The sequence below is a fragment of the Peromyscus eremicus genome, chromosome 15, assembly GCF_949786415.1.
Source record: "Peromyscus eremicus chromosome 15, PerEre_H2_v1, whole genome shotgun sequence".
Taxonomy (NCBI): Eukaryota; Metazoa; Chordata; class Mammalia; order Rodentia; family Cricetidae; genus Peromyscus; species Peromyscus eremicus.
The window spans coordinates 3,058,767-3,085,607 of NC_081431.1; the positions used below are offsets into that span (position 1 = coordinate 3,058,767).

General features: G+C 46.4%; 1 protein-coding gene across 1 annotated transcript in view; it reads right to left on the bottom strand.

Annotated features, from left to right (window-relative positions):
• Positions 1-26,841, bottom strand: part of Kcnh1 (potassium voltage-gated channel subfamily H member 1) — a 168,776-nt gene that overhangs the window by 77,116 nt on the left and 64,819 nt on the right. The window contains exons 2-3 of the mRNA XM_059281027.1: positions 22,055-22,254; positions 13,649-13,901 (exon numbers count right to left, since the gene is read on the bottom strand). Of these exons, the coding sequence (XP_059137010.1) occupies positions 13,649-13,901; positions 22,055-22,254 (453 nt within the window). The remainder of the gene's footprint in view (positions 1-13,648; positions 13,902-22,054; positions 22,255-26,841) is intronic.

The window sequence follows — 26,841 nt, forward strand, 5'->3', positions numbered from 1 at the left end:
GCGGGTGCCATGTGCCCAGCCACCCCAAGGTCCTGCCACACGACTTCCCAGTGTGTTTTGCAGTAAGGAGACAAGTAGCTAATGCGTTGTTGGCCTGCCTTGCTGCGTGGTCCTCTCTTGGGTGCACCTCTGTACAGACCCATGCAGTTCCTTAGGTGCCCAAACCCACCTGCCTGAAACCTCCTGCTCTCCTCTCAAGCTTCTGTAACCTGGCTCCTCACCCTCATAGGTCACACACTCATCTCATCACAGTTAACCACAACCCCTCTGCTGCTCAGTCTAAACCATACTCACCATTCCTCAACATGCTCTGACATGTTGTTTCTAATAAATTCATATATGGTTTAATTGTCGTTCTTTTGTTGTAATTAATTTATTTATTGTTTGTTTTTCTCAGACAGGATTTCTTTGTGTAATGGCTCTGGCTGTCCTGGAACTTGCTTTGTAGACCAGGCTGGCCTTGAACTCCCAGAGATCCACCTGCCTCTGCCTCCTGAGTGCTGGGATTAAAGCCCTGTGCTACCACTGCCCAGGTTATTTTATTTTTTGAGAAAGGATCCCTCTATGTGACTCTGGCTGACCTAGAACTGGCTGTGTAGACCAGGCTGTCTTCAAACTCAGCGATCCACTTGTCTCTGCTTCCTAATGCTGGGATTAAAGGTGTATACTATTATGTCCAGCTCTGGAATTTTTAAAAAGTGTGTGTGTGTGTGTGTGTGTGTGTGTGTGTGTGTGTGTGTGTGTGTGTATGTGTGTGTGTGTGTGTGTGTGTGTGTGTGTGTGTGTGTGCATGTGATGCATTCATGTGGGCATATACATAGCACAACATGTGTTGGCTGGGCTATAAAATATTGGTGATCTTACAAACAATGGCATCTCTGTCCAGTGAAACTTATTCTGTGGCATTTTCATGAGCTGGGTGCCAGACCCTGTCCCCATCCTCTAACATTTCACTGTCTTGGCCATTCTCCTTGCTCTAGTATTAGTCTCTTCCAGGCTCCTGAACATACTTCATAGGTAATGGTGCTCCCTAGAGCCCTTCTCTGGACCCAATGATTTCCTCCTCAACTCCCACACCTCTGCTGGAGTAGGGACTTTTCTAGCTTACACCCTGTTTTCATGCATCTGGACCACATTGCCTCCGGGTTTGCCCTCCAAGCTCTGCTCTCTCTTCTGAGTCCAGAATCCTCCCCCGGACACTCACTCAGCTCAGATCCACACATATGAGGAATGAATGGGCTCCTCCAAGGTAAGCCCACCACCCTCCTGGATTGTTCACCCTGGTAAAGTCCCTCTTAGTCCTTATATAGTAAATGAGCAACTTCTGGCCACTTCATCTACCGAGTATCTCTTGGCTCTATCTCCCTCATTTGAACAGCTATGAAATCAGGTCAGGCCACTCTCGCCTCTAGCGTCCTCCTTGCTGGTCCCCTGCCTCTGACCTTGGCTCTCTAACTCATTTTCCCAGCAGCTTCCTGGGTGACTTTCCGAAGCTCAATTGCAATTGTGCCCCTCCTCTATCTAACGCTGGCACTGGCTCCCCATTCCTACTCCATTCAAACTCATCTTACTAGGGCAGAAGGCCCAAGAACTACGTCCCAGGCAAACTGAACTGCTTTTCATTAATAGATGTAGCTCCTAACCCTTTTCAGGGTCATCCCTGCTGCAGATGACGATGTCCCTACTTCCCTTCTCACTCTAATTTCCTAGTCTATCCCCAGCCAACTGAATCAGATGGCACTCAGCTCTCACACTACCTTTGCCAGGAAGCCCTCCTTTACTCTCTGTGGTTGAGCAGGCTCAGACGCCTGCTGTACGAATTCTCACAGCATCTTGTTCTTAGCACTCTCACAGCTCTTAGCCCTGGCTTATAAGGCACACTGACCTGTCCGCCTCATGAGAGACTGGTCCTTTGGTTCACTGTTGTGTCTCCAGCCCCTAACACCACAACCAGCATGTTCATGGAAGGTAGGTGAGAGGCACAGAGGGAAGTGGGTATGAAGGGGCTAGGAGGTCCTGGCTGGATCACTGGCGGGATATTTGTTCACACTGTGTGAAAGGCGCCTTGTGATTGTTTTAATATAGAGCTGAATGACTGCTAGCTAGGCAAGAGAGGTCAGGCGGGAATTCCAGGCAGAGAGAGGAACTCAGGGTTAGAATCTAGGCATGCAGAGATATGAGCGAGATGCAGAACAAATTGGATGTACAGAATGGAAGAGAGGTAGAAAGCCATGTGGCAGAGACCTGTTTAATAGAAACATGTTAATTTAAGTTATAAGAGCTAGCTGGGAACAAGCCTAAGCTAAAGGCCAAGTTTTCATAATTAGTAAGAAGTCTCAGTGTCATTATATGGGGGCTGGCGGTCCAAAGAAAGTCCGACAAGAAAGAGCAATGACTTTGGGAAGATGACTAGACACTGGAACCCAAGTGTAGAGTCCACATGTCAGCAGCTGCCTTGTCAGCCTGCCTTGCCGACCTGCTCAGAAACGCTCCTTGGCTCAGTGTGATTCAGCTTTCTGCTACACTGAAACTTCACAGGCAAATTTACAAAGATAAAGTAAAAATGATGCATGATAAAAATTACCCTGCAAGTGGGGATAGTGAACAGGGGTGGAGGAGGATAATAGCAGAGTGTAAGGAACAAGACGTCACACTATGACAGAGCATTCTTTAAAAGCATAGAGCCTTGAGGCAGTGATACCCTGTGAAGAAGCCAGCACACTTGACTGAGTGTAGTTGGAGCAGTGTCTTAGAAGCACCATGATGACTCCCCTTCTGCTCATCATAGCTGTACTAAGATAAAGTTACTTAGTCAAGTGGCTCTCCACAAGTGAGCAGACCCTAGAGCTCCACCAGGAGCAGGCAGAAGTGACCAGGATCCCTGGTAAGGTGAGAACTGAAAATTCATTTTATTTTTTTCCCTACCTGCTTATTTATGAAAGAATGGAAGTGAATTGTAGGAATTATTCAAATATATTTGAAATTTAAAATGATGGTCACCATCAACAACACCTTTGTTAAGATCTTGGTTTGTCTTCCATCTTTCTTTTATGCATGCACATATTTTTATGTAGCTAAGGTTACCACATATAGTAGTCATGTAGTATATTCTTTCCTTATTTAAAATATCTGAAACATTTTACATGCTAGTAAAGTGTCTCTGTAGATCATAATAATTGCCCTAACTGACTTTAACTTCTGACTGAACCAAGTCCTTTGCCCAGACAATGAAGTTATAGGAATTTCATTCAGAAAGAACAGTTATACTAGATCTAACTTCTCATGTCTTCAGGGGCTGCAACCTAAGTTTAAAAATTACCTAACCGGAAGTAAAGAACCAAGCAATCTATCCCTACCCTCTCTCAATCACATAATGTGGGCCCTACCTGATAGAAATGCTTTGTGTTTTGAAGTTCAGAGTGATTCAATTATGGCTCCTGCTGTGGAATGTATGGCAAATGTGTTGCTAATTAATCAATAAAACACTGATTGGCCGTTGGCTAGGCAGGAAGTATAGGCGGGGCAAGGAGGAGAATAAAGCTGGGAAGTGGAAGGCTGAGTCAGAGAGACACTGCCAGCCACCACGATGAGGAACAGCATGTGAAGATGCTGGTAAGCCACGAGCCATGTGGCAAGGTATAGATTAAAGGAAATAGGATTAATTTAAGCTATAGGAACAGTTAGCAAGAAGCCTGCCACGGCCATACAGTTTGAAAGCAACATAAGTCTCTGTGTTTACTTGGTCGGGTCTGAGAGGCTGTGGGACTGGCAGGTGAAAGAGATTTGCCCTGACTGTGGGCCAGGCAGGAAAACTCCAGCTACAGGCTCCTCCCTAGGAGTGTAGATTTGATGTAACTGCTCCAGTTGATGGAGCAGCTAAGTAAACACTGATGCTTGGGTAGCATCTAGAGACCCTGGAGCACAGCTCCAACCACGTGCTGAGCACAGGCAAAGATGCAATAGTGTGGCAGAAGCACTCATCCCACAGTCCACCTGGTCCCTGTGCAGGGATGCCTCACAGGGAGAGAAGAGCAGTATGGGAGCCTGCTTCTCCTCACCCTATCTCCCAGGGATCTAGGGAGGATTTGGCTTTGCCATCTCTAAAATAGTGAGGGTTTATCTTGTTGAGGCTACAGAGGTGGATGTAAACCTCTGCTGGATAAGCCATTCCATCCTCACTGTCTAGCCAAGGACAGTTAGAGGGATCTTAGCACATGCAGAGACAAGCCATTTTCTCCTGATTGGACAGTAAAAAGCAAAAGAGTGTTGCCAAGACATCATTTTTAAACATAAAAAAAATCATGTTTAAAATTTACATCCTAACACTGTCTGGGAAATTTCAAATGACGCTGCCTTTCTCATGATTGACTTGAAGTTTTTTAAAACTATCATCTTGAAACTATCATGTGCTTATTAATTATTTGTGTGTTTGGCATATGAGTACATATATATATATACACACACACACATATATATACACATATATATACACATACATATATATACATATATACATGCATGTGTGTATGCATGACTGTAGAGACCAGAGGTCATGTCTAATGTATTCCTCTATTGCTTTCCACCTCATTTTTTGAGACAGCAACCCTGGGGCACACTGACTAGCAAGCCAAGCTGAACATTGAGCCTACACACCCTCCTATCCTTGCCTCTTCAGCTCTAGGATCAGAAGCACATGGACAGCCCTCTGCTTACATGGGTGCTGGGATATGAACTCAGCCTTTTGTGCTTACGCAAGTTCTTTTAAAGATAGCTTGAAACCCAGACAAATTTAAAAAGAAAATAAAAATCTCCTCCTAACTCACAAACACCTACCCCATCTTTCAGGATGCTCATGGAGTCTCGATTTGTGTGCTTCTCTCCACACAACTGGGACCACAGTATATTAAAGTAATATTCGACTTAAGAATTTCCAATATCATTTAAAATTCCTTATAAGCATTCTGAATAGCTACACCCCATTTCTTTAAAATGTTCTCAAATGCTTGTTCATTTAGGAAAAGATGTGTAAATTCTGTGATGGCTTTCCTTTCTCCTTCCTATTTGACATTTCTTCTGTTAACTCTTAAATCTCTAAATTGAGATCTGACTTTCTTTCCTGGTTCTGACCCATCTTCTTGTCCTGGTTCCAGGCCCACCTTTCCAAGCAAGGCTGGCTGCACCTTGGTGTCAGGTCCTTGGGCCTCTGGATGGACATAACAGATGCTTAGCATGTTCTCTTTCAAGGCCTCTTCTTCCTCACTTCACATCTCATTGTTCATACTTCTCTCACCCACTTCCCTGATATCAGAATCCCCCTGGGCTCTGTGGTTGTCCCATTACATTCCAGTATTAACATTTACAACCCGAGAGACTCTCTGTCCTAGCTCGTCTTCTATGAAACACTGATCAACAAAAGCTTGAGGAGGAAAGGGTTTATCTTGCTTATGTGTCCCTGTGATCACAGTCCAGCATGAAGGGAAGTCAGGACAGGAACTCAAGGCATGAGACTGAAAGCAGAGACCATGGAGCAACAACACTGCTTAATGGCTTGTTCCTGTAGCTTGCTCAGCTTGCTTATACATCCAGGACCACCTGCCCAGGGGTGGCACTACCCACAGTGGGCTGGGCCCTCCCACATTAATTATTTATCAAGAAAACAAACCATAGACTTACTTAGAGGCTTAGAGTGTGATTGAGGCTCCTCTTCCCAGATAACTCTAGTTATGTCAAGTTGACAGAAAGCTACCCAGAACACTCCTCTTTCTGATGGCTCACCTACCTGCACCTCCCCCACTAAGTCTGGCATATTTAGCAAATAAAAATATGTATGTCATTAAAACTGAATTCTAATGAATTAATAATCTTCCTCAAATTGTCTCTTATGCAATCTTTGGGAAAATCTCATGCTAATAATTATTGTTTCTATGAAATTCAAAATGTTCCCGGTGGGCCTTCTCCATTCTTGCTGAGTACACCATAACACTCCTTGTCTCTGTCATCAGCCACAGTGACCTAACAGTTTGCCTGATCCTCTGTCCTACTCATTAGTGCTTTTGGATCACAGCTCCAACGATGTCATACCTCACTTGCCAGCGACTGGTTTCTCACAATGACACATCTAACTATGTCATACCTCACTTGCCAGTGACTGGTTTCTCACAATGATACATCTAACTATGTCATAACTCACTTGCCAGTGACTGGTTTCTCACAATGACACAGTACCACCCACAGCAGCCCTGATGCATCATGTAGGTCCTGTGTCTTATCACAATCCTTCGGGGCTCTTGGTTCTAGCACAGATGCTGGTTTTGAGGTTATATCACCCACCATACTCCCCACGGCTGACCCATGCCCTACGTCACCTGACCACATCTGACTCTACCTTTCCAGCCACCACCAAGGCAGAGATCTCATTGATCTGGAAGTTCCAACCCCCACTGAGGCTTCAGTAACTGTCACGCCTACAAGGTGGGGCCAAGAGAGGACCCTGAAGACCCGAGATCCAGATGTGCCACTTCTCTTGTTTCCTGGACCCTGGACACTAGAGGTAGACTGAAGAGAGTTCTCCAGAGAACACCGCTGGACTGAGCTGCATCTTTCCCAGAACCTGCAATCTACCTATCCCTTCATTTGTAAGTTACGCCACTAAATAAATCTCCCTTTTAACTACATGGAGTGGCCTTAATAATTTCACCAATATCTCATGGCCTTATCTGCCAATCACTACGGAAGTTCTCCTATTGCATCATGAAAAATAGTGGAAAATAGTGAAAATGTTGAAAATGAACAACTTCATCTAGTTGAAGCAAAGTTCATAAAAGGCCCCCTGCTTCGGGGTTCCTGTTTCATTTCCTTCGCCGTGCTCATCACCTCCTTCTACTCCACAGCTGAGGCTGAAGATGTCAGGCCACATGTGAAAAGACAATCAAGGCTTAGTGGCCCTGACAGGGTACGACAGGACTAGCAAAGCCTTGTGCACACTGAGGCAGGAAACCCTGACCTCACAGAAACATCATGGCTGACTCCATTCACATTGGCCTGACCCTGCCACTCATATCCCCTCGCAGTGTCCCGCTGCATTTCTACCCCCACACCCAGTTTACCACACTCTTTGGGGCCTCCCAAGCATTGATTTCTACCTCCTCTGTGAGCATGTACTTGCCAGCTTGCTCCAGAACTACAGAATGAGACACCTGTGCTCATTGTCACTAAGCATTTGTCTCAGATCAATAAAACATTCCTCTAAGACAAAGGCTTATTTTCTTTTTCTGGAGAAGAGAACGCCACCATGATCCTCTATGACAGCAGATGCTGCCTTGATATCCAACCAATAATGATGGCCCAAAGAAGCTCTGTATGCAGGCAAAGGCAAGGTAGACTTCCAACTCAGCAACAGAGGGAAGGTGTCTTTTAAAAAGTTCCTCTGTGAGAAAGCACTAATCTGCATGCTTAGCAAGGACCTCCATGCGATCCTCAGGCCCCAGGGACAGGACTGGAAAAAGACCTGTGCCTAGTAGGTGAGGCCTGCCCTGCACTTACCCCACACTGTTCTTCCACCCTATCTGTGGGCAGGCTCAGGGTCATCTAGAGATTGAAAATTGTTTCCTTTCTCTAAGAACTATGCCTGCATCTGCAAGAAGCATCATGTGCCCATCTTCTCTCCCATCATCTTTCCCCCTCCTCTTCTCTTCCCCACTCAGACCGTTGACTCTCTAGCATTCCCTAGTCCTTACCATCACACTGTACCACTCTGCTGCCTCTGAACCCGGGCTTACCACCAACCTTCCACCACCTGCCCCTTTCTCTCAGACACCCCTCCTGGCTCCTCTCCATGACTCTACATGCGTGGAATCAACATTTTCACACCACTCCCTGTCAAAAACTCTCTCTGGACCCCTCATCCCTACAGGAAGAAGTCCAGATGCTTACCCAAGATCATGAGGCCTTTCACAGTCTAGCCTTTGCCTGCTTTCATTATCCTATCACTTGTCTACTTATTTATTTTGCAGTATGGCTACCAAACCCAGGGCATCACAGCACAGAGAAAAGCTCTCTCCCCAGCCCCTTTGCCTGCTTCCAACTCTACTCTGTCCAGGAAATAGCCCCTGGTATCTTCCATGGCTATGTGCTTGATGTCAAAAGGGACTCAGGCTTAGAAAACAGAGGGGTACACATAGTACAGTCCGTGGGCTTAGGAGACATTGGGAGGGAGGCCTTGGGGACTCAGCCAGTTTGGTGGAAACTTCTTGGAGGCCACAATTGTGTCCTCCTTCTGCTTTGAGATACAGCCTGCTCTGAAGACTTCTGTCCCACCTGTTAGAATCTAAACAAAAACAAACAGGACAGTCATGATGAAACTGTAAATGAAGCACTGAGATGGGAAACCCATACAACTGATTTAATCCCAGTGAAAGGAGCGCCTACAAACACAGCAGGCCTCAGCCCCATGGGGACGCTAGGCTGTAGCTCACTGGTGTTGGTTGGTCACAGAACAGCAAGATAACGGACATGCAGATGCAGGCAGAACGCTTGGCAGAAACCAATACCTGTGCTTTTTATTCCATCCGCTTTGAAAAAGAGTTCACTGAAAGCTCTAACCAATGCGATGGGGCAGTAGATAAAGGAACAGGTCTGGCAACCTGGGCTCGACCTCTGGGAGCCACAGGGTGGAAGGGAGAGAATCAACTCTGACCTATAGGCACCCCATGGAATGTGCCTCCCACTACACACAAAATAAAGAAATAAATGTACAACTCTGATGAATGAGATGCACATTTTACAGGTTGTCCAATCCCAAGTGATCAGCCCTGGACACATGTATAGATCACCAATGCTAAATGGACTTGGTAGGTTGTATATATGTATGCATGTATCTATGTAACAGTAATGATTAAAGAAGAGAACGTGAATGTGGGTGGGGGGAATATAGAGGGGGTGGAGCAGGGGAGAGTGATATAGATGCAAGGTTCCTTTTGACATTCTCAAAAAATATTAATTAAAGAGCTGAAAACAATTAATAATCACAGGTGGAGGAGGAATTAGTCTTTACCAGGGATGAGCCTTCGACTGGTCATCAAATACCAAATGGTAAGCCAAGAAATGCATGCACGCAGGAAGCACTGAACAGATTCAGTAGGTCCTACTTCTATGTTTATTTGTTTATATTCACATGTAACAACAATGGTTAAAGGCCAAGAACAGGGAGGGTTGGCATGAGAGAAGTAGGAGTGAGAAGAGGAAGTGGGGGATGGTTTAATTAAATTAAAAATAAATAAATATCATGATAAGGCAAAAAATGTATATGCGAAAAGCAAAGAGACTAAATTTGAGAAGCCAATGACTTCTAAGAGAATTCCAGAAGGAAATAAGGAGATGTCACAGCAAAATTAAGGAAGAGGAGGGATCATAAGAGAGTCCTACCTAGTATGATCATTGTCTTCATAGGACAGCATGTTTTCAGTCAGAGACTGTCGTAACTCATGGGGCCATACTTTCAAATTGTAACCTTTGATCATGTCAAGAAATGGGTGTACTAGGTTACCATGATCATTTTTTTTTTTAACTGAAGGAGAACAGACGGTAATAGAAAACATTAGGCTGCATTTCCCACAGCCCGGTGCACACTGGGTTTTACATGTCACTGTGCATTCTTTAGTCAGCAATGTAATTAGCATTTTATATTGTAGCTGCTGTCACAAAAAGTCTAGAGGGTTTTAGTGAGGGGGATTCTATTTTGGGTACATGCTGAGCCTGCTCAGTTATGAATACTGACCCTTCTCCTTGTTCTTGGATTCTGCACTAAAATTAAACAGAAAATGGGGATGGGATAGTATAATTGAAGGGAGGAACCACATCAGCAGGCTGGAGACTAGAGACTGAGGGCAGGGGCAGCAGAGTTCCAGAATTTTCTCTACAGCCTCCTACTTTGGCATTGGCCGAGTCTCCTCAGTGGAACACCGGGCACACAGCTCAGGAGCTACTCATCCTACAATCCTGTGGGAGCACTCTTCATCTTCTCCATCACAGAGTGGCAGCCTCGAGAGCCAGTCACTCCTCCTGCAGCTCTTGAGGGCTGGGATAAGGTTTAGTTACTACAGTACCCTGCTCATGACAGCACCTGTTCAACAATTCTGGGCAAGGCTAAACTAGAGGGCATCAGAGGACGTGACGGTCTAGTTCTCAGTCCCATTTGATGACCGAACCCTTTATAAGAAGAAACTGATTGCAGTTCATTGAGCAAATTACTCTAAGGAGAAAGGAATTTTAAAAAGGTCCAAGTGTGTTTCCAGGGAACAAACATCTTGGAATGTTGTATGCCTCGAGGCCCAAAGGACAGGTCACTCAAAGAACTTGTCATGTCCTTTTATAGAAAAAGAGTCTCCTGGCAAGTTATTTAGGATAGCAAGCCTGGACCTACTTTGGGGGCCCAATCTGGCTCTTGGGAAGCATAGAAGAGGCTTTTTCTAGCCTGGACATCTTGAGAACAACCAACATTTTGAATTCAAAGCTGCTGAGCTATATTTGAGGTCCAACCACACTGCTAACTGGAGCAGGCAGGGTGCCCAGAAGGCTAGATTTGGAGAAGCAGTAAACCAGTCAAATCAACCAGGTTATGAGGCTGCTGCCTTGTAAGGCCAGCATCAGCAGGGAGGAGGAGGAGGAGGTGAGGGGTGGTCATTTGCCCTCTTCATCTCTCTTCAAGACTCCTGTCCCTCCATGCCTGAGTCTATAGTGCAGGTGTCTGTGGCAGGGCATTAAAAATCTCTGATCATTATTCTTCCCCTCCCCCGCAACCCAATTCCTCATGTTCCCATGATGTCTTGATTGTGTGTGTGTGTGTGTGTGTGTGTGTGTGTGTGTGTGTGTGTGTGTGTGTGTGTGTTGGGGTCAGGGAGACATCTGTTGCAAGGGAATCTCCCACAAATCTACAAGGATTACCCCAGCTAAGACTCCTAGCAATAGTGGATAGGTAGCCTGAACTGGCCCTCTCCTGTGCTCAGATTGGTGACTACCCCAATTGTTATCAGATAGCCTTCATCCAGTGACTGATGGAAACAGATATAGAGATCCACAGCTAAGCACTGGACCAAGATCAGGGAATCCTGTTGAGGAGAGAGAGGGAAGATTATATGAGCCAGGGGGTCAAGGTCATCACAAGGGAACCCACAGAAACAACCAACCTGGGCTCATAGAAGCTTACAGACTCTGGACTGACAGCTAGGGAGCCTGCGTGGAACAGACCAAGGCCCTCTACATATGTGTGACAGTTGTGGAGCTTGATCTACTTGTGGGACTCCTAGTGGTGGAAGCAGGGAACCTATTCCTCATACTGGGTTGCCTTGCTCAGTCTTAATACTAGGGGTGGGGAGAACTTAATCCTACCTCAACTTGATATGCCATGCTTTGTTGACACCCATGGGAGGCCCATCCCTTTCTGAACAGAAACATAGGAGGAGCGGATGGGGGTGGAGGGAGGAGGGAATGGGAGAAGAGGAGGGAGGGAGGGAGAACTGCGGTTGGGATGTAAAATAAATGAATACATTTGATTAATAATAATAAAAAATCTCTGAGCATGAACACACAGGTGGATAACACCAGGACTCAGGATGAATTTCCTGAAGGGTAAATGGTGAGTGATCTGTGGGGAAATTGGTGCAAGAGACCTGACCCCAAAAGGTTACCTCAAATCCAAATTCAAGATTGCTCAGCAGTTTCTCTTAGTCGTGTAAGAATCCTGGCTCATCCAACGCCCTCACTGGTGAATCCTGGCTCATCTAATGCCCTACCGGTGAATCCTGGCTAATCTGATACCCTCACTGGTGAATCCTGGCTAACCCAATGGCCTCACTGGTGAATTTAAAAGCAAGGACCCCTTCCATCAGATACATTACAACAATGTCTTGACTGCTCCTATGTCTGGCCCACGGCCTCACTTCTCTGAGACGAGGAAGCAAGGAACAGCAGGATTAGGCTGTTAGGCTCCATGGGTGCCATGGTACCCAGCAGACAAGACAGACTTTAGCCCCAACCCAGAATCTAAGGGCTCCCCTAGCCATCTGCCAGGACATGCTAAAGGAATATAAATCACCCTTGGATTACCCTGAGCACGTTATAACCAAGAGAAAAGGTTGGCAAGGTACCCAGGAGTGAGAAGGAAGCCATGTTTCAGGTACTCCGAAATCAGACAGGAGGAAATTAGGCTTTAAAAATATCATCCATCTCTACAGGGCCAGCCTCCTCATTCTAACATCAGTGTAGCTTCATCTCACCCATCTCAGTTTTCTAAAATCAGTCAGACATTGAACCTAAAACATACATCCACAAATTGCAGCAGAACCAGCCGCGTCCAGGACCCATGCATTCCATTAGCCATCAGTAGGATTTCAGTCCAAACACTGGGCAGGAGTAGAGAAGTTGTGACCGAAGGATGCTGGAATGGGGCTTCACAAGTCAGGTGGGAGCAATGTGTCTAAAGCCAAAGGGATGCTGGGATGGGACTCAACTACTATGAAGACATTTCCTTAACCCCACTCAACTCTGTCTCACCTAGAAACTGGGAATAATAAAGCCATTTCGCAGGATTACTGTAAGGGTTAAATGGGGATCCATCTGCACTCCACTGGGCACCAAGCAGATGTCCATAAATGGTGATTACACTGGGGATGGCTTGTGCCTTAGGACGTGCCCACTGAAGAGCTATTCTGTAGCTGTCTCAGAAAGTTTCTCTAAGGCTACTGATGGTCAACCTCTCAAATGCCATCATGTCCCCCATGCCCCTGCCCTTCCTCCCACACTCCTCATAGCTGTATATGGTGAACTAGCCTCCCTGTTATCCAATGAGAAATCCTATCACCCCCACCGACTTCTCCCTCTCCTAACAGCAAACCTGCCATTGGATTCTTTAAATTCTACTGTTTACCTCACCTCGATGTGCTTCTCTCCATCTGCCACATCTTAGTCCATTAAGTCTCCAGATAACATGGCTCCAATCTGCTTTCCCTGGCCCTGCAGTCCAACCTCGGCCTGCTGTCATTTTCAAACCTACAGACCTCATGGGGCCCCTTCCCTGCTTTCAGTTCACTGTTGTGGGCCCCCCTCCCCCCACCCCCCAGTAAGATCTACATCCTTTAATGTGGTTCTGGAGCCTTTGGTTCATCAGCCCTCTCCCAGCTGTATCTCCCACTGTGGCCCTTGTAGTTTGTGCTCATGCCACACAAAGTAACTCGTAGTTTACCCCCGTGAATCACACCTGCCTCTGTCACACAGGCTTCCACCTCTTTTTGGAATCCTGCCTTTACCCCGCTCTGTGCTAACTCATTCTCAACTCTTCGGCCTCTTCTTGGGTATCATTTCATCTTGGAAGCTTTCTCATTTGAACCCTGAGTGAGTTGCCCCTTCTGCTACATTCTGAACAATCATTTGTTTGTTCATTTCTTCCAGTAGCCTGTAGCCCTTGAGGAGAAAACCCCAAGAGTCTTAAACAGCAATTGGTCCAAAGTAGGCACTCCAACATTTGCTGGATGGATGAATGGATGTTAGAAATGAGCCTACCCTGAGGAACAATCTCTGGTTAAAATGGCTGTCCAGTGACTAAGACAACCCCAAGCATAGGACCAGGAGTGCATTGAGAATGGGCAGCACGTACCTAGGATGGCCACCACCTCGTCATCCTGGATCACCTCCAGGGAGCCTGAGACCACGAAGCAGAGGCTGTCCACACTCTCCCCAGCATGATAGATGAGGTCTCCCGGGGCGCAATGCACTGTCTGGAACTCCATGGCCAAGGCCCGCAGGCAGCCATCACTGGCCAGCCGGAAGGCGGGGTGTTCCTTGAACACTTTGCGATTCAGGTGCACACAAATGTCAGCTCTCATGTCCTTGGGGCAGATCTGCAGGACCTGGCCAGACAAGGAAGAGACAGTGTGAGGACCGTTCCACAGCCTCCTCCCCTCAGCACCCTGAGCAGAGGGCAGCGCCCAGGAGACCATACTGTACTCTTTCTTATGCTTCAGTATCTAGATTCTAGATCAATCTGCTGAATGCTTGGGACAGAGTTCTGAAAGTCAGCGCTAGGAGTGTATTGGGCATGAGAAAGGCCTCTCTGAGGCATTTCAACTGACAGATTCAGAATGTGTCAGAGTGAATTGTGGAATTGGAACATTCTAGCAGGATAACAAAGGCTCTGTGGGCCTGAGCAATCATCCACCCAAGTCAGGGGGAGGGCTAAGAAATCATATCATGCAGAGAAAACACTGAGCATGTGAGATGCTTCTGAGTCACTGATTGTGACCAGGGACACAGATCAGGGGACTGATGTCATCTGGGGCCCCTGAGAGGGATCACAGAGCTCTGACCTTGGAGGAGACAGGGACAGAGGGGTCAAAGGGAAAGATGAGGGGAGCCTGGACTGGGCTGGTTCAGTGCAGCCAGCAAGAAGTGGGTTTGCTCAGAGTACATCCACAACAAGCAAATCAAATACATATACATATGTCTAAAGGGAACAGCATATTATTTTGACATGCATACAACACATGAAAAAAGTAATCAATATATCCATCCCTTTAAATATTCATCATTTCTTTGTGTGGAGAACATTCTAAACACTCTCTTCTGGCCGTTTGGAAATCAAACAGTAAATTGGTTAAAAAGCACAAAATTACAGGTGGGGAGAACAGCCCACACTCTTCAACACAATGGGGTCACATTAAACTAGAGTGTATTCTCATCATACAGCTGGCATGACTTGCTGAGATGGTGAGTACGGGCCGGTATTTAAAGAGATATATTTACATGAGACCTGCCTAAGATCAAGCCAGTCAAAATTCCAGTGTTGATGGCAGAGGTACTCCTAAGTCCCCGCCCTTAGCTGGTACTTGATGGTTGCAGGGAAGGGAGACTCACTCTTCTTTGGGGATGTGCTCATTGGCAGGTAATCCATGCCCCAGTAAACAGCCTCACAATCCATTTACACATTACACTAGTTAGACTCAGTGGGATGATGATGATGATGATGATGATGATTAATAATAATAATAATAACAACAACAACACATGAAGTTGATGGGGAGAGAGGTTAGTGGGCCTCAGGGACAGTTAGAGGGAGGTAGTTGGGGTAGATAAGAAACATTACACACATGTATTAATTTTCAAAGCACAAATACACTTTACAAAAATGAGATAGGTAAAGTCTCATTTCCTGAGAGCTTGCTGTCTGCCAGGCATGGCTCAGCAAGTCATCTACCCAGTTGATATCTATTTACCAAGCATCCATGGTGCACCAGGCACCATTCTAGGCTCTAATAATGTGGTAGTTAAAAACAAGTAGCCAGCTGGGGCGGTGGTGGCCACACCTTTAATCCTCGGGAGACAGAGGCAGGTGGATCTCTGTGAATTCGAGGCCTGGGCTACAGCCTGGGCTACAGAATGAGTTCCAGGAAAGGCTCCAAAGCCACACAGAGAAACCCTGTCTCAAAAAAAAAAAAAAAGTAGCCAGTGGTAGCAGTACACGCCTTTAATCCCAGCACTCAGAAGGCAGCAGGCAGATCCCTGTGTTCAAGGCCAGCTTGGTCTACAGAGTGAGTTCCAGGATAGCCAGGGCTACACAGAGAAACTTGGTTTCAAAAAAACCAAACCAAACAAACAAGTAGACAAAAATACCTGCTCTCATGGAATTTCATGGAATTTACTGTCTGGTAGGAGGAGGCAAATGACAAGCAAAATAAATAAAATTTGGTAGCCATCGCTGAGATCAAGGAAGACAGAAAGGACAGAGAACAGGGGCGTATAACTTTACAGTCGAAAGTGTGTTTGCTAACGTGGTCCCCATAGAAACTCTAGGATGTGCTTTTAATTCTATCAGTTCAGATGAGAAGCTGAGACACAGGGAAGCCCAAAGTTTCCCAGCCAGCAAACAGCAAATCTTGGCTTTCACATTAGGTGGTTTGGCATCAGAGCCTAGTTACAGCCTAACCAACTCCCATGCCAGGCAGTTCTGCAGAGCTAATGGGTTGCAGTTTGACTTGCAGCATCCCCACCCTCACCCATGTTACTGAGGAGGAAACCCAGAGCTTTGCACATGCCAGAAAGCCACTCTACCAGCTGGGCATGTCCCCAGCCCTGACTTGCACCATCTAAAAAAACAAACTAGGAGCAGCAAGCCATGTAGATCTCATTTTTTTTCTAAACAATTGAAAAATTGCCCAGCTTTTCAGAGCAGGAGATAGTGGACTAAGTGTTTGCAAGAAACCACTGCATGGCTTTCTACAGCAAGCCTTAAGGAACCCAACAGGACACCTTCCAGTGGTCTTTTCCAGAGAGATCAGCAGTACTTTTAAAATATTTTTTCGTGTTCTAGTCTGTGAACCAAGTAGGGGGCATGGAATCAAATGTGATCATTCAGTGGCTACTTATGGTGCTGGGGGACTTTCCAGACCCTGTTCCTGTCTTAGCACCAGACACTTGCCTCTGTATCTGGGGCTTCTTCACCAGCCTCTCCAGATCAGCTCTTGCCCTGGATGGCTTCACTCCCTCCCTTCAGTGTCTACATGGAGGTGGAACAGTGAGAAGAGGTCACGTGACTGAAATCCCAGTTACTTAGTAGTAACTTAACCACTCTGTGCTTTAAACACTGACTTCAATACTAAGGGAAGTTGCACCCATCTGAGATACATCCCTGTCTCTGGATATCTCTGCATTCCTGTTCTGGGCTGCAGGATGACCAAAGCGTGAGTGTCTCTCTGGGAGAATGGAGGGAGGAGAGGAGGAGGTACAAAGCCATGGCTGAGGGATCACGACAAACAAGACTGCTGCAAAATTGCTGATCTGAGGGTTTTCTCCGTGTGGATCGCAAGCCGGTGGGGATGCCCATATCATGTCCAAGCAGTGCCCAATAGCAGAACCAAGGTTAGTTCTCCAGGTGCGTTCACATTTAAATATTTGCTTCCCTGAGTGAGGCTCCCACATAAGGGTCTGACCAGGTAACATCATTTTCAGGGCACCAATTCCAGAATCATGGAGAAGACGGGGGGGGGGGGGGGGGCTGTCTGAAGAGGAGGAGGGCAGACTCTGGGCTGTGCAGCATCTCCATAGCTGTTTCTGTCTGCAAGTTCTACACTTGAGTAGTAGACACATCCTAGCTCTGAGGGAGGGGCTCAGCCCTTCAACCCACAGCCTTCCAGGGCTCCCCTCTGCTGCCAGGCTTTGAGATGTCACTCTTAAGAGTTATGACTGTGGAGAAGCCTCTCCTGGCGTGGGCATTGAGGGTCAAGGTTAAGGCTCTGGATTCAGTCCTGCTCCCAACATACACTGCACATGCAAACTTGAACAATGTTTAGTTTCTGGGGCCAAGTCTTTCTTGTAGTGACATATTGTGTACCCTAATAAAATTTACCTGAAGATCAGAGGACAGAATAAGCCACTAGATTAAACACAGAGGCCAGGCAGTGGTGGAACACACCTTTAACCCCAGTACTTGGGAATCACACACCTTTAATCCCAGGAAGTGATGTCTGGACAGAGAAAGGTATGTAAAGCGTGAGGAGACAGGAACTGAGGCTCTTTCAGGCTGAGGAGTTGGCGAGGTAAGAGGTGTTGGCTGTGGCTTGCTCTGCTTCTCTGATCTTCAGGCAAATTTTATTAGGGTACACAATATATTGCCACACTTCCTTGTATGTGGGATTTTGTGAGCTCTCCCATGCCACTGTGTTAAAATATCTGGTACCTGGTACTTGTGGGTCCTTATTCAATGCCATTACAGAGCTTGCATGGTTCAGGAGGTCATAGCTAGCCCAAAGGCCATAGAGGCCATTCGGTCTAAAGGTCATCTTACTTCAGTGTGTTCCAGACATGGGAACTGGGGCAAGAGAGACACGTGATGTGCTCAAGGTCACTGGAGGGAGGAGGGAAGCAGGACTCCGGAGCTGGTTCCCTCCCCAGCAGCTGCTGCCTCATTTCCCAGGCTGGGCTCTGCCATGAGATGCCACAGTTGGGACCAGGAAGTGGGGTTGGTCCTGAAACCCTCCGGGAGGTGAGCAGGTGAGCAGGACAGGAATGTGATGCTGACTGTGCAGTGTCCCAGGAGGTCCTGCCCAGCCCTGCAGGGACGGGACAGGGAAGGGCTTTTCCCAGACAGCAGGATCTACATAGTCATTCTAGTGCCTGGGAAAAGAGAAGCTTCAGGGCAGAGATCAAAGTCCTTTCTGCTCCATCGGCTGCCAGGCACCCACAAAACCAGCAGGCATTGTTGCCAGTGGTGAGCAGAGACAACAGGCACAGCTGGGCGGGGAGCGGGCAGAGCCAGGAGTCAAGCAGAGCCAACCCGAGCCCTGCCCGTCCTGGTCTGAACCGCAGCCTTCTTCCCCTCTAGGGCCCGCTTTACACCTAGAAGAGGCAGAGCCTGCAAGATGATAGGAAACAACAAACACACAGGACACACCATGACAGAGTACACACATCCACACGTGCACGCAAACATGCACGCATGCACATGTACACAGAAAAATATATTTTAAAAAATTAAAGGAGGGATAATAGTAGAAAAAGGACAAGCTTTGAAACCAGATGAAAACTGGGATCAAATCCTGATTAGCCTAGACCAGGGGAAGTAAAAGGAATGAACTGAGCCTCTGGTCCTCTTCATCATTCAACAGAGCTTCCAGCCACACTTTCCCAAGAGGGAAGTGAAGCCCACACAAGGCACTATGGGTAACAGTCATGCAAACTAACACTGGTTCTTTCTGGTTTTCCCCAACAAATGTTTGCATGTAGCCCAGACTGGCCTCAGACTCAGTTGACCTGCCTCGACCTCCCAAGTCTGAGATTACAGGTATGTACCACCACACCTGGTTAAACGTGTGTTCTCGGTGCATGTTCAAGAAACGGCATGCTGTGGGATGTATGGCAAATGTGTTGCTAATTAATCAATAAAACACTGATTGGCCGTTGGCTAGGCAGGAAGTATAGGCGGGGCAAGGAGGAGAATAAAGCTGGGAAGTGGAAGGCTGAGTCAGAGAGACACTGCCAGCCACCACGATGAGGAACAGCTTGTGAAGATGCCGGTAAGCCACGAGCCATGTGGCAAGGTATAGATTAAAGGAAATGGATTAATTTAAGATGTAAGAACAGTTAGCAAGAAGCCTGCCACGGCCATACAGTTTGAAAGCAACATAAGTCTCTGTGTTTACTTGGTCGGGTCTGAGAGGCTGTGGGACTGGCAGGTGAAAGAGATTTGCCCTGACTGTGGGCCAGGCAGGAAAACTCTAGCTACAAATGGCGTCCAACGTGGTGGCAAGAGTTTCCACCTAAAACCTGAAAAAAGATTCTAAAACGGAGCTAAAAACAGCTTCCTAATTGTCTCTCTCAAATGAGCGGCAGCTGCTGGTTTGAGCTATTGGCGGGTTCCTAGCGCGTGTGCTTGATCTGCAGTAGGGCGGAAATGAGGCCTCTGCAAGTGGCACATTAAGCTGCATGGTGGATTTAGACATTGCTAGTATAAAACAAAAAAAGAAGTTTCTGGACTACATGCTGCTTGGATAAAAGCATAGACCCATGATAGCTCCCAGAGCTGGTGGTAAACGTAGCCATGTTGAGAAGCTGTGGGCGGAGCCAGCAGCCACAGCTGCTGCAGCTTAAAGCAATAGATTCACAATAAGACAGATTCAGATGTAATAGTTTACAATGTGTGTAAAAGATACGTAGGCTTGAAAGAGACAAAAAAAGGTGATATATACAGTTATAGAAACAAATGCATAGTTTTGAAAAATAAAGTCTTTAAAGAGACAGTAAAGGTAGTATAAAAAATAAGCCACGTAAAAATGGATATTATACAGAGAATCTGGATTGTGTTGTCTTTGGGATTTTTAACTGCAGAAAAACATTTGATTGTAAAAGCTGTTGAGTTATGCCAAAATGTGTATTTTAAAGATACCTTGACTTCAAAATTTGAATGTAAGGATATGTTACTTTGGAAAAGAGACTCTGCTTTTGTTCCCACAGAAAGCCAAAGGCTCTGGATTTGTTCAAGATTAAGATACATCAGGTTTGACCAGCCAAGACCCCCTGAAGGTCTCCAATGACACCATGGCCCAGATGATCCAACATCCAGAATGGTTTGAAGGCATCTGGCTCAGACGATACAGCCTCATGGACTATTCCATAATTCTAAAATTTTCTTTGTTTCCCCATAAGATACAGCGCCCCCTTCCAGCAGGAAGTAGTAAGAGAAGCTACGCCCAAATTCCCAAATTATATGTAATTTTACTTTGTTAAGGTTAAAACCTTCCTTTTTGAAAAAAAAAAAAAAGGGGGGGAAGTGCTGTGGGATGTTCTGTATGGCAAATGTGTTGCTAATTAATCAATAAAACACTGATTGGCCATTGGCTAGGCAGGAAGTATAGGCGGGGCAAGGAGGAGAATAAAGCTGGGAAGTGGAAGGCTGAGTCAGAGAGACACTGCCAGCCACCACGATGAGGAACAGCTTGTGAAGATCCTGGTAAGCCACGAGCCATGTGGCAAGGTATAGATTAAAGGAAATGGATTAATTTAAGATGTAAGAACAGTTAGCAAGAAGCCTGCCACGGCCATACAGTTTGAAAGCAACATAAGTCTCTGTGTTTACTTGGTCGGGTCTGAGAGGCTGTGGGACTGGCAGGTGAAAGAGATTTGCCCTGACTGTGGGCCAGGCAGGAAAACTCTAGCTACAACGGCAGTTGGTGCTGTGGTGGCTTTTATCATGATACCTAGCAGACAGGCCCAGAGCAATGAGCCTCTTAAAGTGGAGGGCCAGAGGACCTGAGCAGTCCCCAGAAACCGCCAGCACTCACTGTCTGTTCAGATAGAGGAGAATGACAGGCTGACCTCACAGCCAGATCAATCTGGATTTCAATGTGTCCACAACTACTTCTGCTGTAGTGCTACACTTCCCCAATTCTGCAGTGGATAGGTAGGGTTTGGCGATGAGGGAAGTGGAATCAGAAAGATTGAGGAATGGAGAAACTGAGTTGAGGCTAAGGCTTTGGTCAGGGCAACATACAGAGCAGGGGCTGGGTTGTGGCTCAGGGCTGGGTTGTGGCTCGGCTCGGGACTGGTCTAGCACGAGTAAGGCCTTAGGAAAGTGGGCATGGTGGCACACACTGTTCGTTATTCCAGCACACTGGAGGTAGGCACAGGAAAAGTTCAAGTTCATCCTCAGCTACATAGTGAGTTCCAGGCTAGCCTGGGCTACATGATCTGTCTCAAAGGGAGTGGGGCACACAAAGATAATGCATGCATTAGCCCTCTGTATCTTTTCTCCGCTCTTTGGAGACAACACCCATCTCTGCCCCTGACTGATGTGCATCTGGAATAAGGCAAGTGTTAGAAAATGCCAGTGCAGAGGAGGGTCGCTCCTCTCTGGACTGCCCGGCAAGAAACAGTCGCCAACCGACGACTGTAGCGCAGACCTGTGTCAGCGAGGTTTGTCTGAGGTACAGTCTTACCAGGTAATTACTGACCCTGTCCACAGTGGCCAGAGTCTAGTTTTAATGACAACACCATGGGATTCTTATCAGGACTGACAAGAGGAGGAGGGGGGTGACAGAGTGGCCTTGGGACATTGCCAATTAAGAGGAAGATCAAAAATAACCAAGAGACATCATATTTAATGCAGCAGTTCTTGAAGAAAATCAAAGTTCATTTTTAAAAAGCCATGCCAAACAACAACAACAAAAAGTCAGCATTTTGAAAAAAGCCAAGATTGCCAAGCATGGGGCCATCTGGGAAGCTGGGGCAAAAGGAAAAAGCCCCCTGCCCAGGCTCTTCATTTTATCATGATCTAACTTTGGGAAGCTGCCCTAGACAGCAGGACATCTGTTCCCCTCGCTCCAGGAAACACACTGTGTGTTTGATTTCCAAAATGATGGCTCTTACTTTCTGGTCCTTCAGTAAAGACAATAGCGAGACTAAAACTCCCGGAAGAAGGACCTAAGAACCCCAGATGTCCCAGGCGAGTTCTGAGCCCAGCCCACTGGGGAAAGTTGGGGACAGGGGGTGTGGCTAAGAGTCTCCCACTCCTTACCTTTTCTGTGTCGATGCCTCGAGACATGGACCAGGTGGACACAATGTAGTCCATGACCCGCTCGCTCAGCCCTTTGGGCACCTGGTAGAGCTTCAGGAAATCCCGCACACTGTTGAGCATCTCATGATACCTGTTGGTGTTGGCGTACATCTGCTGGAAAATGGTTGTCACATTCCCAAAGATGGTGGCATACAGAAGAGCTGGAGACAAATAGAAGAAACTATGTGTGAGTTGTCCATGAGCCAAACTCCAGAGCACGTGACTCCCTCAGAGAAGGCCTGTAGTCAGAGCTGTGCTTTGGAAGGTTGTCCTGATCTCAGGAGAACCTCACATCTCAAGCCAAAGAGTTTCTAACTAGCAGGTAACCAAGACCAATGGAGCGTTAGGCAACCAAGACCAATGGAGCGTTAGGCAGGGCCCGTGTAGATGAGACCTAGTGTGACTAGTGCCTCAGACACATGTAAGAGAGAATCCAATTCACTTATCACAAAAAATTTGCGCCATGCCTGAGGCCATCAGCCAAGTGTGTGTCTAGTCCCCACACCAGTCCAAATCCAAACTATGAGCAACAACCTACCAAGCTCTGTTGTGTGCCAAGCACCATGCTACCTAGGGCACTGAATGGTGAGACACAACCCTGGTCCTTATAGAACTACATGGTAGGAGCAGCAGACCCTGGTACCCACCACAAATAACTAAACCATAGTGAGTCTGCCGAGGGCCACAAAAGACAACCACAAGCTGAAATAAGCCTGTTGTCCCCAAGTCTCTTTTTGTCATGGTGTTTTTATCTCATTGATAGAAACTGTGAGACACATACACTATATCCATTAAAAGTATAAAACTCACTATTTCAAAAACATATTTTTAGAGTTGTACAGCCATCAGGTTTATAACATTTTCATTTTTGCAAAAAAAAAAAAAAATCTCCTATCCATGGTCAGTCCCTCTCCATTCTCTCCCAGTCTCCCCCACCACAACCACTCCCTGTTCCTACAAACTCATGCATTCTAGGCACTTCATATGAGTATACGTCTTCTGTAACAGCTTCCCTCACACTATAACAAGCATTGACATTTCCTTCCTTTTTGTCGCTAAATAGCACTCAATCGTGAGAAAAGTCCACATTTCATTTGCCGCCCATCAGTTCATGGGCATTTCCATTTTTATCTTTTCTTTTTTACATTTTGGCTGCTAGGCTTATGAATGTCTATGAACATCTGTGGATAAGTACTTGAATAACATGAATTCTCTCCTTTCAGGTTTGTGCCCAGACTAGCACTGCTGTCATATGTGACTATGTTTAATATACTGACAAACTCCCAGCTGTTTTCCAGGCCCCTCCTGGTTCTAGAGAGATGGATCAGCAATAAAGAGGGTCAGAGTTCTATTCCCAGCATCTCTGTAGGATGGCTCACAACATCCTGTAACTACAGCTCCAGGGCATCTGATGCCCTCTTCTGGTCTCCATGGGCACCTGCACATGTGCACACACCCACACACAGACACACATATATATGCATAACTAAAAGAATAAAAATATCCAGGGGTGGTTGTGCACACCTTTAATCCCAGCACTTGGGAGGCAGAGGCAGGTGGATCTTAATGAGTTCTAAGACAATCTGGTTTACATAGCAAGTTCCAGGCCAGCCAGGGCTACATAGTGAGATCTTGTCTCAGAATAATAATAACAATAATAATAACACAATAATATAATAACAATATAATAATAATCTTTAAAGTACCTGAACTTTTTACATTCCTACCGTACATGAGGGTTCTCAGACAGTGCCTCCATACTGTACCCTCCACTCTTTTATTGAGCTCTATTAGTACCTGTCTTTTCTGTCACCATCCATGATGGTGATTTTTAACTGTCACCTTGACACAACCTAGAGTCACTTGGAAAGAAGTCTCCATGGGAGAGTTAGGTTACTATGAGTATGTCTATAGGGGCTATCTTAATTAAATTAACTGATGTGTGAAGACCCAGTCCAGTGATGGCAGCACCATTCCCTAGGCAGGGGATCCTGAACTGTAGAAGAACAGAGAAATTAATATGAGCACAAGCCAGTGAGCATGTTTGCATGAATTCATTCCTCTTCACTCTTGACTGTGGATATGATATGGCTAGCTGTTTGAAATTCCTGCCTTGACTTCCCTACAGTGATATAGCCTGGGTGAGCTGAGATGAACCCAGTTCTCTTCTAAGTTGCCTTCTAGCAGTATGCTGGTCTGTACTTTTCTTCACATACACTCTCTGTTGTGCAGAAATTACAGTCGAGTCATTTCAAGGGCTTCTTCCTCTGCATCCAGTAGTTGCTTAATAAATGCTATAGATCAATGACCGGAAGGCTGTCTCTAAGAGGTTAGTTTGCATGTGTTCAATGGACCAGCAATTCCATATCGCCTCAGTCTACGGGACGAATGCAGATTTTTGCTCCCCTCCAGAGCTACTGGGTCTCTGGAGCCAGGCTCACGGTGGTGTTTTCTCAGGCTCTTCAGGCAGCTTTGAGTGTTCTAAGTCTGAGTCTGCTAAGTGCACACACGGGCCCTGTGTTTCACTAGTGAATTGAGTGCAATGTTCCCTGCCAGATGGGAAGATAATCAGAAAGAAGATATTGGGCTATGGTGAGTACACACAGGGCCTTAGTTAACCTCACACCACTGGACAGAATGGAAGCCACGTGGCCCAAGAAGGAGACAGGACCCCAAGGCAGGCAATACCCCATGAGCCTGACACTGGAGTGGACTTGACTATACTCAGCTCTGGATTTCTGGCAAGCACTGGCCTTGTGCATCTCCATCTGCCCAGCCACTGCCTAGGTCAGAAAGTGGCTCTTAAGATGGGGACTATAAAATACACCTATCCCTCTATTTATAGCAAGAAAAGCCTGAAAACTCATTTAATACTGTGCTAAATATAGCACAAATGCCTACATTACCTCAGACTCCGCTGCACTGGGGAATGTCACTTAACAAGCACAGGTCTTACAGGAGACAGAAGGTCATTTCCAGCCACTTCTCATCTGTCGAACAAAACAACAGTGCCCACAGCACTACAACCCATTAGCAGTGCATTGCACCACCTTGCTAACCAGTGTTTTAATAGCTCTGTAGATAAAAGGAACAATTTCCACAGGCAATTATTCCTGGGAAGGAACCAAGATGGTCAGACCCCGGTTGCAAGAGTCTTCCAGTAATTCGCTGCTTTGGCTCATCTCATGCTTGCTGAGTCATGGGTCAAAAGTGGACGCTTGGTTACAGGTCACTTTGGCTCATCTTGTGCTTGCCGAGTCCTGGGTCATGAGTGGACCATTGGTTACAGGGCACATGTAGAAAGGCAGCTCTCTTCTGGGAAGGTTTACAAGCCCACACCCTACCTCACTCTGTGATGAGAGCTGAGGTTGCTCCAACATGAGTCATCAGAGAGGATCTAATTTCAAAGAGCACACACTTTTAAAGTTGTTTAAGTGCACAGGAAACCCAGGCCCACTTTCCAAAGGCAGTTACGCTTAAAGTTCTCAAAAAACCTGAGCTTTCTCTTCTACATCTCAAAATAAAAATAGAGTGGAAGACTTTCCAATAGACACAGCTGCTTCCCCGACCACCCGAATCTCAACATCACAATGATTGTACAGGATGGCCATTAATGAATACCTCTCCCACTGACTGTGAGAGGGAGAAATCAAATCACTTTGATAACTGACTGCTCTGCTCTGGGTACCTTGAGCATGTCGTGATTTTCTGCATTGACTGGCCTTCACTTTTCAGGTTTCAAAGAGTCATTTGGTTGCTAAGTGACACTGTAGGACATAATACCGCTTTTCACACTCACCCAGAATGAGGATCACTCTGCCTCCAACCTCACAGGATTCCGGGTAGCAGATATCTACAAACCTATCATACCTTACAGAGTCCCTTTCTCTGCATAAGTCAGTGGTCTTAATTCTGCTGTTACAACTCTGTGAGGCAGGAGACTGCCCCCTTTGGACACCAAGGGTCACATAGTGGTCCAATGAGTACAAGAAGAAATGATAGCATCAACTACAATGACAAACCATGTTTATGTATCTACTGCCATTGATGAGCCTGTGTTCTGAGCATGTGTATGCATGGTGGACACTCATGGAAGATTCTACTATCTTCATTGTACTGATACTGAGTGAAAAAAGGTTACGTGGTTCACCAAAGCCATACAGCCAGGAAGAAATAGATGGAGGACTCACTCCTAAGAGAATGGCTTGTAAAATACTCGTGCACAGCACCAAACACACCTCTATCCACTACACGCTCATGCTACTTAGGGCCAGACACTGCCCCAGCATTTCATATGTACTGATCCTAGCGAGGCTCTCTTAGAATCCTGTGGGGTGTGGTCTATCATTAGCCTTATCATCAGAGATAGATGAGCTCATGTTTGTTAGGACGCCAACAGAAAATGGATGCAGAGCACACATATATGTGCCATCCCAGTTTTTAAAGTCAAGCCATAGGCAACAAGAAGGGACCTGGAGCTGTGGGTTTTGAGTCCCTGGAGTCCTGGGCCTCACCTTGACTCAGCTGCACTCTCCACCTGAGCCATGGTTGTGGTTCTTTTTTTTTTTTTTTTTTTTTTTTTTTGGTTTTTCAAGACAGGGTTTCTCTGTGTATCTTTGCGCCTTTTCCTGGAACTCACTTGGTAGCCCAGGCTGGCCTCGAACTCACAGAGATCCACCTGGCTCTGCCTCCCGAGTGCTGGGATTAAAGGCGTGCACCACCAACGCCCGGCTGGTTGTGGTTCTTGA